General features: G+C 44.7%; 1 protein-coding gene across 1 annotated transcript in view; it reads left to right on the top strand.

Annotated features, from left to right (window-relative positions):
• The first annotated feature begins 2,792 nt into the window (after window positions 1-2,792).
• GINS1 (GINS complex subunit 1) overlaps window positions 2,793-15,128 on the top strand; it is a 35,575-nt gene continuing 23,239 nt past the window's right edge. The window contains exons 1-2 of the mRNA XM_049780233.1: window positions 2,793-2,964; window positions 12,442-12,506. Coding sequence (XP_049636190.1) covers window positions 2,890-2,964; window positions 12,442-12,506 — 140 coding nt within the window. The 5' untranslated portion in view covers window positions 2,793-2,889. The remainder of the gene's footprint in view (window positions 2,965-12,441; window positions 12,507-15,128) is intronic.

The raw sequence follows: 15,128 nt of genomic DNA, 5'->3' as shown, positions 1-15,128 counted from the left end.
ATGCCGGGATTCGAACCAATGACCTTCTACATGTAAGGCAAACGCCCTATCTCCATGCTATCTCTCCAGCCCAAGAGATCTTATTCTTTGTCAGTGCACTGGGAACAAGAAGTATTGGGAGTTCAGGTGGACTCTTAGTGGTCCTCAGGTTCCCCCCTCCCTCCATACTCCAGGGGGGGAGGTGCATGGGGAGGAGGGCGGGCAGACATCTGGCTTCCGGTTTCCTCCTTGATTCTGGAGACCAGCTCTTGCCAGGTATAGGATTTGGGGAGGCCCCATACCAGAGCCTTTCTCCCTAGCCTGGGGAGTGCTGGGAGGCTTGGCAGGCCCCCAGCCATCCTTGTCTTTTTCCCCTGACTCCAGGCCTTCCCTGGGTGCCAGCTCAGATGGACAGAAGTGGGTTCGGGTGGACTCTTAGTGGTCCTCAGGTTCCCCCTCCCTCCGTACTCCAGGGGGGAGGTGCATGGGGAGGAGGGCGGGCAGACATCTGGCTTCCGGTTTCCTCCTTGATTCTGGAGACCAGCTCTTGCCAGGTATAGTTTTTCTCCCCTGGACTTCAGTCTTTCCCTGGGCACCGGTCTAGGTGGACTCTATAGTGGTCAACAGGCTTTCCCCCTATCTCTCCCTACACTAATGGGAATGTGCTCTGGGAGGAGGGCAGGCTGTTCTAGAACTGGTTTATGTTGGGACAGTCAGTGGAAATTTTTTCTCTTTTTTTTTTCATATTGATATTATTGTGTGCATATATTCTATATATCCATAATATCCATCTTGTATTGGGACCTTGATACTGCCCTACAAAGCTCATTTCTAATATTTTACTGCCTCAGCTCCAACCCTTACTTCCCCCCATCCTCCCATGTAGGTGCAGCTAATGACATGAAGCTCACCACATAGAGTGATAAGTGCAGTTAGAGAAATAACTACACTGAAAACTATCATAACAATGTGAATTAATGCGGGAAAAAGAAAGCCTGTCTCGAGTACAGGTGTGGGTGGGGTGGGGAGTAGGTAGATCTGGGAAATTGGTGGTGGGAATCCTGCACTGGTGAAGGGGGGTGTTCTTTACATGACTGTAATCATACAACTACAATTATATTTGTAATCACGGTGTTTAAATAAAGATAATTTAAAAAAAAAGAAGTATTGGGGTGGGCCGGAGAGATAGCATGGAGATAGGGCATTTGCCTTGCATGCAGAAGGTTGGTGGTTCGAATCCCATCATCCCATATGATCCCCCGAGCCTGCCAGGAGCGATTTCTGAGCGTACAGCCAGGAGTAACCCCTGAGCGCTGCCCAGTGTGACCCCCCCCCCCCAAAAAAAAATAAGAAGTACTGGGGTAGAGAGTGGACATATAGGCAGTATCTGGGCCCAAACACTGAGTCTCTCTTGCCACAACTTAAAGACTAGGTCTCTCCAATCCTAAGATCATCGTTTCTAAGGTTAGAATGAATCTAACACATTCATATGTACCCAGCACTAAGTCACTCAGTATCAGCCGACCGGGAATAACTTCCGGGCATAGGATACGCAGGTACATGCTTATCAGTCGAACATCTCTCCAGTTCCTTCAACTAATACTTAAGGAATTTTGCCAGAAAGAAAGTACAGGGGTTAATGTGCTTCCCTACACACTACCAGCAGCACAGCAGCATCAGGAGCAGCCTTGAGCAGAGCTGAGTGTGGTTCCCAATCCCCTACCTCAAACGAGAATATTGCATTTTAAAAATTGATGACATAAATTTACTTTTTGTTTTGTTTAGGGGCCACTCCCAAAAATGCTTAGGGTTTATTCCTGCGTGTGCACTGAGAATCATTTCTAGATGTGCTCAGAGGAATCAAACCTGGGTTGGTCGCATGCCACACACATCCAACCGTGCTCAGGTCAGGGGCTCTGTGCTCAGAAGTTGCTCAGAAGTTGTCAGGTGTGGCCCAAAAACAAACAAAGAAAAAAAATTCTATGGTGGTGAGCCCCACCTTTACTTCTCTATGGTTATGAAAATTTCCATAAACATCTGGACAAAAATAAGGCGATGTGAATCGGGGTTGATGCGGGGCGTTTCCACCCCGCGGCCCTTGTACACCTTGTAATAATTACTTTACAAAAGCCCTTCAACGACTGCTGAAAATTCAAAGGTGGCGATGCTAGCCGACAATACTGGATTGCAAGTCAGCAAAGTAACTAGTGTGTGTGTGTGTTTAAGTCGAGTAAGGCACAGATGTTGAGAGCGGTGGAACTGAACGTGGAAAAAGGCCTAATCCTAGCTGGTTGTGTGACCTTGGACAGAGCATATAACTGTGGCCCCCCTAGAGGCCCCATCCCAATTCCTTGCTTCCCTCATTCGTTTGAAGCATCTTAGTAACCGTCTCTAGGGTCAGGCACGGGAATGCAATCCCACTGGTTTCTCTTGGCTGCCAAATGAGGCCCTTGCAAGCCTAGCCCTAGTCCTCAGCAGATTCCCGAGCCTGACCGCGCTTTGGGGCCCAAAATGTGTAAGCCAGGGAGAGAGGAGGAAAGCAGAGCTGCGAGCGGCCCAGGACAAGACTCGTCCCGCCCTGCTCCGCAACACAGCGCGAAACCAGCAGCGGGAGTCTGCACGGAGCCCGGCCCGAAGACGCGCCCGGGGCGACCTCTGACCCCTCCGCTGCCCCGAAAGCCACCCTCGAGCGCGTTCGCGAGGAAATTGTCCCTTTACCGCCGCCGTAGTCCGCAGGGCCCGCAGAGCATTCCTATTGGCCGGGCGCTTTTGGCGCCAAAACGCTGCGCGGAGACGACGCGGAGACGCTGGAGCTGGAGACCCGGGCCGCCCCGACCGGAGCGGGCGCCGGCGGCTGGTTCGCGTCAGAGCGGGCGGTTGAGCCGGCCGCGGGCCCGGCGCGGGCCCGCCATGTTCTGCGAGAAAGCGATGGAGCTGGTGCGCGAGCTGCACCGCGCGCCCGAAGGACAGCTGCCGGCTTTCAACGTGAGTGAGGGAGGGAGGTAGGGAGTGGAGCGGGGCGGCCTGGGCGCGGCCCGGCCCGGGGGCGGGGCCTGGACGAGACCGAGGGAGGGGCTGCGGTCGGGGCGGGGCCTCGGCGGTCTTTGGAGCGTGGACCGCCCAGGCCCCGCCCCCAGCACGCTACAGGCCACGCCCACATGTGGCGAGGCCGCGGAAGGGGCTGCGGACGGGGGCGGGGCCTAGGCGAGACCTCGCTAGGGGCCGCGCGTGGGTGGGCGTGGCCTGCAGCGCGTGCTGAGGGCGGGGCCTGGGCGGTCTTTGGGGCGTGGGCCGCCCAGGCCCCGCCCCCAGCACGCTACAGGCCACGCCCGCACGGAGCGACGCTGTGGCGAGACCTGGGAAGGTGTGGTGGGCGGGGCCTGGGCGGGTTTTGGAGGTGCTGCGGGTGGGGCCGGAGGGGCTGGGGTGCGGTGGGGACGGGCAGGGGGTTCCTTTGGGATTTTTCTTGCCCTAAGGGTTGGTTTCCTTTTCCTTCGGGGCTCTCCCAGCTTTAGAAAGGGGGGGGCGGCGGGGGGATAAGATAGGAAGGGGGAGGGGGGAGTGGCCCGAGGGAGCATTTATGCTTACATTTCACAACGAGTTGAGAATTTTTCATACTAGTTTATTTTAAGTGAAATTTTGTTCTTTTAGCCGACTCCTGAGTGTCCAATGGCATTCGTCTACAATTCGTGGCATGCTCGAATACAAATTAGGCCTCTGGAGATTTGGTGGTTATTCAGGCTTTTTGGGCTCCTGTGTTTTCTCCAATATAGACTAATGATAATAGAGCCAAATTCTTGGTATATTGAGTTTTTCATAATATGGACAGTGTTGGGGGGATTCGTACCTAAAAATGCCAACACCGCAGGTCCACCAGAGTGTCAGCCTCCTTCCACCATTGTCCCAGGGTTCTCCTATTCCCCCCACCGGTCCCTCTTTACAGTGCTCTTTCCAACAAACCGACTTTGGATATTTGTTGTTTCCTTACTATGTTTCTTTGCATACCATAGGTGAGTTAGTCTTTAGTCTTTAATTTCACTCAGCATAATACTCGCCAGATTCATCCTTTTAGCAGAAAATTTGCACTATTCACAGTAGTCAAAATCTGGGAACAGCCCCTGTCCTAAAACTAGCTGCTTTAGAAACTATGGTATCTATACCATAAACTATATATATCATAAACTATTTATGTTGTGTATGTAAACATTTTATGGGATTCTTATGTTACTGACCCTACCCTGATCGGTGATTGTGCCCTACCCTAGAGTGTGACCTGGCAATTTGCCCCCTCCCTAGGATGGTACCTGATTCTGCTTCCACCATTGGGTGGTATCTGATCCCACCATTGGTGGTACCTGATTCTGTGGGATAAAAACAAGGGTCTGTGGAAGATGAGGGGCTTTTTGGCTGGAACTTATGCTGAGTCTTTGGACTTCAGTCTTGTCCACCAAATAAAGCTAATATTTCCACAAGCCTGTCTGCTAGCCTTTTACCCACCGATTCACCTCAGGACCGCTGGCTGAACAGGGTGGCGTGCTCTGACCTCATCCTCCATCCTTCCATCAGTCAACCTCTTCAGGGGCTGACTTGCAAAATACATATAGTACGTGTATACAAACATATATATATATATACACACACACACACACACCATAAAGAAACTAGTATGTATACACAGTGGAATAGTGTGCAACATTAAGAAAAGATGAAATAGTAAGTGTTTTGGTTTCTTTTTTGGTTTTTGGGCCACACCCGGTAGTGCTCAGGGGTTACTCCTGGCTGTCTGCTCAGAAATAGCTCCTGGCAGGCACGGGGGACCATGTGGGACACCGGGATTCGAACCAACCACCTTTGGTCCTGGATCGGCTGCTTGCAAGGCAAACGCCGCTGTGCTATCTCTCCGGGCCCAAAATAGTAAGTTTTGAAACCTAAGTTTTCTGAGCATTGCCTAACATACTAACAACTCGGTAGCTTTTGCTCTATTTTCAGTCACCATTCCTGCCACACTAGTAGTTGTGACTGTTACTATTATGATTATTCTTACTTTACTGCTACCCCAGAGGGTGTTAAGCATTTGATTTACCTTGTCTCTTTCCCTCAGAGTAATCCTTTGAGATCAGAACTATTTTCCATTTTTTCCATCTACAGATGCTGACACTTGGGGAGATTACATATCTTGCCTGGTCTATCTATCATAACCTGTTAGTACTCTCCCAAGCCTGAACTCAGCCTTACTTCCAACACAGTCACACACACCAGACGCCTGCCCAGAACACGCCTAGATTTGGCTAGGCCCACACCCAAGTACTCTCTCTGTCCCTGCACAGAGGCCTATACTAAATCCATTACATATTATAGCCTGTAGGAAATAAATTGAGGGCCTGGAGAGCCAGGTATGCTATAGACCTGGGTTTATCCCCAGTTCTTATATTATCCCATCCACTCCCCAGCCTGCTAGGAAGGAGCCCAGAGTTAAAAAAAATGAAAATAGGAAGGAAAGAAATCTGAGATTTAAATCCTTTTAGTCAGGCCCCAGACCTGTACTCTAATTCTATACTTGTCCACTTCAATTGAAGGGCAGCCCAGCCCCTCTGCAGATACCAGATGTCAAATGATATGCTGTGATATGCTGCTGATAGAGGAACAGGAACAATTTAGACTGTCACATGGTAAAAATACCAAGAAGTGTAGGCAATGTCTCAAATACAGTGGGGATGGGGGAGGAGGGAGATGGGGGCATTGGTGGTGGGAAGGTTGCACTGGTGAAGGGGGGGTGTTCTTTTTTATAAGTGAAATCTAACTACAAACATGTTTGTAATCATGGTGCCTAAATAAAGATATCAATTAAAAAAAAGAAGTGTAGGCAAAGCATAGTAGAAATACTGATGTGATAGAATAATCTTACTCATTTGTGGGATATAAGAAAAATAAAAGATAGTATGGTAATAATATCCAGAAACTATAAAGATGAGGAATCCCTGGTAGGAAGCTTGCCCCAGAGTGATGAATGCAGTAAAATAAAGTAATAAATGATATATTGAGACAATAATAGTTGGAACTGATCACTTTGGATAAAAACTGGGTGCTGAAAGGAAATAAAGTGATATGCATGCTACCTATTTATTAGCAATAGTACAAAACACAGTGTCAAAAAAGTGGGGGGAGATGTCTGCCCCAGAAACAGGTGGGGGAGGGAGGCTGGGAGGGAAACTAGGGACATTGGTGGCAGGAAATATGTGCTGGTGAAGGATGGTGTACATTCTGTGACTGAAACTCAACCATGAAAAATATTATAACCGTGATGCTTAAATAAAGTATATAATAAGAGAGAGGAAGGGAGGGAGGGACAGAGGGAGGAAGGGACGGACGGAGGAAGGAAGGAAATACTACTCTGAGGAAAGAATGGGGCATCTAACTCAAGGATACTGCAAGATCAAATCAGAAAAATAGATTGATAGGGCATGTGCAAAAATTAGCAGGTGGCTCTGGGTCTCGGAGAGTTTGTGATAGGATTGTGTGTGTGTGTGTGTGTGTGTGTGTGTGTGTGTGTGTGTGTGTGTGTGTGTATCATCAAAGCACACACACACAAAGCAGTAGTAGATCAGAGAGTAACAAGAATTGAGGCAGGGAGATGGTGAGCTGTGTAAGATCTGAAACGTGCCTTGTAGTAAGGCACTGAAATCATTGTTTCAGTTTTAGAGGCTTGAGCCCAGCAAAAACTTACAGTTTGGCTAGTGGAGCAGTGCTCCACTAAGGGGTGAGGGCCTTAAGCCCTCAGTGCTGGGAACCATAAGGCCACCGCAGTGATGCTCAGTGACCCTGTGGTGCTGGGAATGGAAAGTGCCTGCTAGACAGATCCTCCAGCTCTTTAACTCTTCTCAGCCCAGCACTTGTACCTGGTAGCTATTGGGGAAACAGGTGACTAGAGAATGAGAGAGCAGAGTACAAGGCTTCTCAGGTTAATAAGTAAGAATCATATTGGACTTGAGGAAGAAGAGTATCTATTTAAAAGAATGTAAGTTGCATGTCGAATATTAAAGAGAGGACAGCAGGTCTAGTACTTTCCTTGCGCATAGCCGCTCAGGTTCAATCCCTGCTAGTGCACGCGGGCCCTGTGCCTAACTAGGAATGAGCCCTAAGTGTAGAGTGAGAAGTAAGCCCTGAGCTCTGCTGTATGGCTTCCTCCTCCTCCCCAAAAAGACAAAAAGGCACTTGTTCTGAGAGTTCATTTTACAGATGAGACTAAACTTAGGCAAACTATGTACATTTAAGTTATTTTAAATTATCATTAGATAATGATTGCTTTTTGTTCAGTTTTGTGACTTCTATTAATACCTGTATATTAAATTTGCATCTAATATATGGTGTGTGGATGTTTTCTCCCATTCAGTGTTGTTTTGTTTTCATTTTAGTTTCCTTTTTTGTTTTGTTTTGTTTAGTTTTGGGGCCACACCCAGCGGTGTTCAGGGGTTACTCCTGGCTGTCTGCTCAGAAATAGCTCCTGGCAGGCACGGGGGACCATATGGGACACCGGGATTCGAACCAACCACCTTTGGTCCTGGATCGGCTGCTTGCAAGGCAAATGCCGCTGTGCTATCTCTCCGGGCCCCATTTTAATTTCTTTCACTAATTGTAGTGCCATTTGTTTGTCTTTGCTTTGCTTTTCTTTACCAGAGGAGTCAAGTTATTAGATACAATATTATTTGTATCTGAAATGTTATAGTCTAATGTTTTAGACTAAATATAGTCTAATGTTACAGACTATGTTATAGTCTAAAAAATGTGTCCTTAGCCTATATATCAGAGTGTTCTCCCTTTGATGTTGAGATCTTTAATTCATTTTAATTAGACTTGTGAGTGTGTGACATGAGATAGGGCTCCAATTTATTTTTTGCATGTGTTTAATCAGTTTTCTGATGTCTGTTCACTTTTATATATTCATATCTTTTGTCTTAATAAAATTTTGGCCACAACAATAGTACATTTGTTCAACCGGGGTTCAACCACCAACACCTCATCACTCAAGCACCACCAAGAGTGATCTCTGAGAATAAAGCCAAAGGTAAGCCCTGAGCATAGCCAGGTGTGGCCTCAAACAAAAACAAACAAAAATTATTTTTGCTTGTTTGTTTTTGTGTCACTCCGTGGGCACTCAGGTTACTCCTGGCTCTGCACTCAGAAATTATTCCTGGCAGGCTCGGGGGACCATAAGGGATGCCGGGAAACAAACTGGAGTCTGTCTGGCGTTGGCCACATGCAAGGCAAATGCCCTACCACTATGCTATCGCTCTGGTCCAAAAAATTCTTATTACAGTTTGGGTAAAATTGCTGTGTAATAGTATTGACATGTATAGTTATGATTTACACAGTTGCTGTACCTCACCACCAGCAAAATGTCCAACTCTCCACTGTTTTTGTTATTTCAGCTCACTCTTCATCTCTGCCCACCACTGTTTAGAGATCCATTTTGTAATCTTAGGCCATTGAACATTCTTCTATAAATCCCCGTGTTTCTTTGTGAACACAAATGAGTGAGATCATCTGGCATTTGTCTTTTCTATGATTTCTTTCACCCATGTCCCTAGTTTCTATCCTTGCCTTTAGCCTGCCTCTATGATAGGCATTTTTTTCTTTTTCTGTATTTTTTTTCCTTTTAAGCACTACTGTGGTTTATAATATTGTTACTAATAGGGTTATCATGCATTCAGTAAGTACTTCCTTTCAGCTCTGTCCTCCTCCAGAGTAGCCACTTCCTTCCACCATTGTAGGACTCTTTTCTGACTCATCCCCCTACTCCCCTCCCAGTGGCAAACTTTCTACTGAAGACCAGTTCTCGTGTTCTTCATTGCTATTGTCTTTGGGCATTGTTATTTCCATACTAACTTTATTCACATTCCACATATGAGATTGTTTTCTTGATTTGGGCTAGAAATAATGACTTTATGTTAGAAAATACTACTTAAGTGTGTTTAAAAAAATATACTACTTAAGTGTCTGAATTAATTAACTAGAGAGTAAAAATCTATGGATGTAAAAAAAAAAACCACCAGTTGGTCAGACATAGATTATTCAATACAAATTAAACATTAATTTATTATTGGAATTGTAGAAAGCTGGAATTACCAAAACTTTTTTTTGTTGCTTGGATTTAGGGCCACACCTAGTAGTGCTCAAGGCTTACTTCTGCCCGTTGTGCTCAGAGTCATTCCCAGTTGGGTTTAGGAATCATATGGGGTGCCAGTTGAACTTGGGTTGGCCAAATAGAAGGCAACACCCTGTCAGCTGTCCTACCTTCACAGTCCCTAAATAAATTTTTCTTAGTCTAGTAGAGGACAACCATCAGTGCCATGAGCAAATGCTGTACTCAATGCCAAGTACTGAGAAGTTTGCCCTATCTTAAAGAAGTGCAGTTAATGCTTTTTGTAGAACTGATTCCAAGGCTGTGAATTCCCTAAGCTGTTCCCTGTTTATGAAGTGTTGTAACAGTTCTTCAAATCTAAATGATAATCTAGCTGGATAGACTATTTTTGGTGAAATGTTCATTTCATTAAGTTTTGTTTTGGTGTTTTTTTTTTTGGTTTTTGGGCCACACCCGGTGGTGCTCAGGGGCTACTCCTGGCTGTCTGCTCAGAAATAGCTCCTGGCAGGCACGGGGGACCATATGGGGCACCAGGATTCGAACCAACCACCTTTGGTCCTGGATCGGCTGCTTGCAAAGCAAACGCCGCTGTGCTATCTCTCCGGGCCCCATTTCATTAAGTTTTTATATTATAGTCCTCTTCCAGCTTGCAGTCTCATTTGATAGATCTTCTGTATACCTCGTGGTTTTTCCTTTGTATGTAAGTTCCCTTTTTTTTTTAAATCTTGTCGCATTCAATATTCTATCTTTGCATCTTGTCATTTTGAATACAATGTATTTTGGAGTTTTCCTAGTTAAGTCTATATTTTCTGACTTCTTGCCTATAATCCTCAACTATGGCAAAATCTTATCAATTTCTTTAACTTTGTTTCTTCATCATATTTGCCTTTGTGTTCTTCAGAGACTTCATTAATTTTTATATTGTTCTCTGGTATGCTATTCATTTCTTTTCACACCATTTTTCATCTTCTGCTGTTTCCTAGCAAGTTTCCTCCTCATCTTAGAGCTTCTCTTTTCCTTGGATGCTGTTAATCTTGTTCAGAGCTTCTATCACTTACAGTACTCATCATTTCCGAATGTAGCTTTCTCATTTTGGCTCTCATACTTTCTAGTGGTTTGCTGACTACCTGTGCTATCATTTCTTGGAACTCATTTTAACATCCTCACCATGATGTCACTAAAGTCATTCTCTGAGAGTTTACAGAACTAGCTATTGTTGGTTGAGCCTTTGTGTTGTTTTCATTCACTGAACTATTTGGACTTCTTTTTTTTTTTTTTTTTTTGGTTTTGGGCCACACCCGGCGGTGCTCAGGGGTTACTCCTGGCAGTCTGCTCAGAAATAGCTCCTGGCAGGCACGGGGGACCATATGGGACACCGGGATTCGAACCAACCACCTTTGGTCCTGGATCGGCTGCTTGCAAGGCAAACACCGCTGTGCTATCTCTCCGGGCCCTATTTGGACTTCTATACATCTTCCCCATTGGGTTTGCTGCCACATCCCACTCAGGAGAAGCACACACCAAAGTGTAGTGCTCTCCTGAAAAGGAATTATTTGCCAAAAAGGCCCGCTTAGAGCAGTCAAAATCACTTGACCCTTTGCGTGGATGGTTTGGCAATAATTCTAAATATGTGGCTGTAACTATCTCTCTCTTTATTTTAAACCAATATTAGAAATCAGGCCTTAGTAATTTCTTCCTACAACTAAGGACAGCAATCAATCCAGCCAAAAGTCTCCCATTTAACAGCTCCCTGTAATTTTTGCTACCTTGGCGCCAAGAAACAGATTTTTCCATAACTTAGCTCAAAACAAAGTAATTTTCACTTCCCCCCCCCCCAAACTCTGAAACATTCCTCACTCTTCCAACTTCCCTGATAATTACAAGCTGCCTTTTCACCTTCAGTATCAGCTCTTTAAAATGCTAATTTAAGCCAAAGTCCTTCATTCTTCTCCCAGTCTCTTTGACGTCTAGAATTTGCACCTTTTTTTTTTTTTTTTTGGTTTTTGGGCCACACCCGGTAACGCTCAGGGGTTACTCCTGGCTATGCGCTCAGAAGTCGCTCCTGGCTTGGGGGACCATATGGGACGCCGGGGGATCGAACCGCGGTCCGTCTCCTAGGCTAGCGCAGGTAAGGCAGGCACCTTACCTCCAACGCCACCGCCCGGCCCCAATTTGCACCTTTTTTTCCCTGCCTCTAACCTTTAAAAGTCAGCCAGCTCAAAAAATAAATTTGTCTCCGTTTCGTTCCTTGTAAACGCGAGTCCCCATGCAATCTGTGTGGTTTCATTCATTTTTACAATATATTTCCGTCATTCGCCATTCCGCGTGCCCACCTTCTCCTCCGTGGAATTTCCCCCGAACTCCACGAAGGACCTGTTTGCAGGTGCTGAAAACTGCAAACAAAATTTGGCTCACAGCAGTTTGCTATGTTTCTGCTGTGCTGAGGTTGAATATATATGACCCAAAAATAAAATAATAAATAAATAAAAATAAAGTGCTCCTGGGACCATATAGAATACTGGGGATTGAACCTAGGCCTCTCCTGGTTCAGCCGTGTGCAAGGCGAACATCCTAATGTGTGCTATCACTCTGGCCCTACAATCTATTTTTATAACTTGTAATTGTACAGTAACTTTTCTGCCTGTGGAGGCTGCCTGGATTCAGTTAAGTTTCCTGCTGGAATGATCCTTAGGTTTCAGGTCAACAGCTGCTTCTTATTCATTCCATGATGGGATTCTCAGTGAATGTCCTCAGTCGGGACCCCTGTGCAATTGATTGCCTATTTAATTTTGTCTAAGTTGCAGTTTCTTTTGTTGGCGCCCAAGAGAGCTCTCAGATTGCTCTCGTTTTCTACCTGGACCTGCACTTCTGCATATGTCTTCTCGTTTCTCTTGGCTATACGTAGGAGTAAATTTGCTGAGAAATATGGTAATGTGTTTATGGAAATAGAACAGGAATCAAATACATGAGAAGCCCTAGTTAGAGCCCTGTCACTACATGGAACTCCATCACTACTGAATGTGAAGTTGGTGTCCCCTCATCATAGCTGGGTATAATACTGGTGGCTCCTAAGCACTGCTGGGACGATTTTGGTGGGTTCCCACATGGGAAGGCTTGAATAGCACTACTTTGGGCCTTACTGTTGAACCATCCGGCCTAATTGAAAATAACTAGGAATAGTCTCTAGTTTCCAGACCCCCTGAGCAGGCTTAGGAAATACTCTTCCCCCACTGTTAATTTGATAATTCATTTATTTACGAACTAGCGCTGCAGACTTGGTATAAAAATTAATAAATGTGTGTCTGTCACTTGATATGTTCTAGGATGATGGACTCAGACAAGTTTTGGAGGAGATGAAAGCTTTATACGAACAAAACCAGTTTGATGTGTAAGTTTTAAATAAGATTGACATTGCAACTACTGTAAGGTAACCCTTTCCCCCAACTTCCTTATTCAACAAACTTTTAGAAATATAATGTTACAATAAAGAATCTGATTTTAAATGGGTATTTTTTTTTGCTTGATTATACTTTATATAATTAGTGGTCTTGGACTATTTACACTTGAGAAACTGGCACATATAAACTACAGACCCAGAACTAGCAGGATTTGTTTACTCCATGGAAATTCATATAGTGTTTGGCAAATAGTAGACATTCAATAAATATTTGTTACTTGAGTAATATTGAAGGGAATTTGGATAGACCTAAATAAGAAGCAATATAAATAAATAAAAGTCCTTCGGGGGGGCCAGAGCGATAGCATGGAGGCTTCATGCAGAAGGTCGGTGGTTCAAATCCTGGCGTTCCACATGGTCCCCTAAGCCTAACAGGAGTGATTTCTGAGCATAGAGCCAGGAGTAACCCCTGTGCGCTGCTGGGTGTGGTCCAAAAACAAAAACAAATCAGTAAAAAAAAAGAATAAAAAAACCCTTCAGGGCCAGAGAGATGGCATGGGGGTGGGGTGTTTGCCTTGCATGCAGAAGGACAATGGTTTGAATCCAGCATCCCATATGGTCCCCTGAGCCTGTCAGGAGCGATTTCTGAGAGTAGAGCCAGGAGCAACCCCTGAGCGCTGCCGGGTGTGACCCTCCCAATAAATAAATAAATAAATAAATAAATAAATAAATAAATAAATAAATAAATAAATAAATAAATAAAAATATTAACAAAGGGTAATATATTGTTTTGTTTTGTTTTTTACTTGTTTTTATTAGTAGTTGTTTTAGTGCTTTGAAAGAAGGATGGAGTTCGTAAAGCTCAGCAGGATCACCAACTCTACCAATATGAAAGTTCATCGAAGAATAGGACTATGAAGGACTTTAGTTTGGTAGGTAGGAGGACTCTGATAGAATATTGTAGCTAAAAATGATAATTAGCACATTGGAGAATTTGGACTGTTTGGCAGATTCCATAGGTTCCTGTGATATGGTAGAAAGATATAAAAGCTGAACTGTTTCCTCAAGTTAATAAAGTACCTCCAGTATATTACTTTCTGTCCTAGTGCTACAGCACAAGTGGAAAGGTGGAGAACCAGGTGAACTAGTTGATCATTTTAAATCTCACCTATGGAACATCAGGTAGTTAATCAAAATAGATAATGGGATGGATAAAGATGGAAAATGGCAGCAGATAAAAGGAAGCCCCCAGCCAGGCTTGTCTCCCTCTTTTTTTTCCTTGCCCCGTCTCTGCATAGACACAGACAGGATACAGGTTCAGGCTGAAAGAAAGCAAGGTGAGAGAAATCTCACAGATTCTGACAGATGACAGAATTCTGTAGGGGTCTTACACTTTACAGACAGCAGGCTGGAGACTTCAGGAAAACTGGAATGAGATGTCAGGGAACCACTGGGGGAGATTTTAGGGGACATGATTTCAGACCAGGAATGTATATATAGTAAGGAAAGCAGCGAGGACAGGACTTGGTCTACATACACTGGAGGTAAATGGCTAGAGGGGAAAAGGGGAGCAAGGGACTAGATGAGTGACTCCATTCACAGGTAAAGGAGAGGCCTGGATATTTGAGAAGGAAACCAGACCAAACTATTTAAATTGTGCAGTGAACTCTAACTTGATACTCAGCATTCATATGGTACCCCGAACTCACCAGGAATGATTTTTGAGTGCAGATTCAGGAGTAACCTCCTGAGCACAGCAAGAATGGCCCCAAAACCAAACCAAACAAACCCAATAGACTCTAACTTTTAATCTTCCAAGTTTTGTATGCAAATTTTTAATACGATTCTCAAGAACCACCGGAGCAAGAAAATCCACTTTTATGTTAACACTGGTACATAGTTTTCCTTCACAGCAGGTATCCTACTTTGATGTATCTATGACCTGTTTTCCAGATGAGATACTTAAGATAACTTTAGGGCAGAATTTTTTTTTTTTTTTTTTTTTTTTGGTTTTTGGGTCACACCTGGCAGCGCTCAGATGCTCTATGCTCAGAAATCGCCCCTGGCAGACAGGGGGACCATATGGGATACCGGGATTCGTACCACTGTCCTAATGCATGGAAGGCAAATGCCTTACTTCCATGCTATCTCGCCGGCCCCAGGGACAGAATTTTTAATTATACTAAAGTATAAGCCAAGTTTTTCAGCACAAAATTTTTAGGGTAAAATTGGGGGGGTGTCAGTTTATACTCAGGTCGGCTTATACTTATATAGGCATGTTGGTGTTTTTTATTTTGGGCCACACCCGGTGATGCTCGGGTTACTCCTGACTATTCACTCAGAAATCAATCCTGGCTAGTGGGACCCTTTGGGATGCTGGAGGATCGAACCACAGTTCCTCCTGGTCAACCGCGTACAAGGCAAATGCCCTACCACTGTGCCTTTGCTGTGGCTCCAATTATGTTGTTTTTTTAAGAGAGATACGAAAACTGCTTATTGCAAATGTTAGGTACATATTGTTCAGTGAATGAATAGCTTGGGAACTTGGACTTTACATTTACCTTGTGTTTACTGTAAATCTATAGCAGTTCAGGTAAAGCAGATTATTGGTCA

This window comes from Suncus etruscus, chromosome 9, assembly GCF_024139225.1.
Source record: "Suncus etruscus isolate mSunEtr1 chromosome 9, mSunEtr1.pri.cur, whole genome shotgun sequence".
In the NCBI taxonomy this organism is placed as follows: Eukaryota; Metazoa; Chordata; class Mammalia; order Eulipotyphla; family Soricidae; genus Suncus; species Suncus etruscus.
Note: the sequence above shows the minus strand (reverse complement) of the source record. Positions and strands in the feature narration are given on the sequence as shown.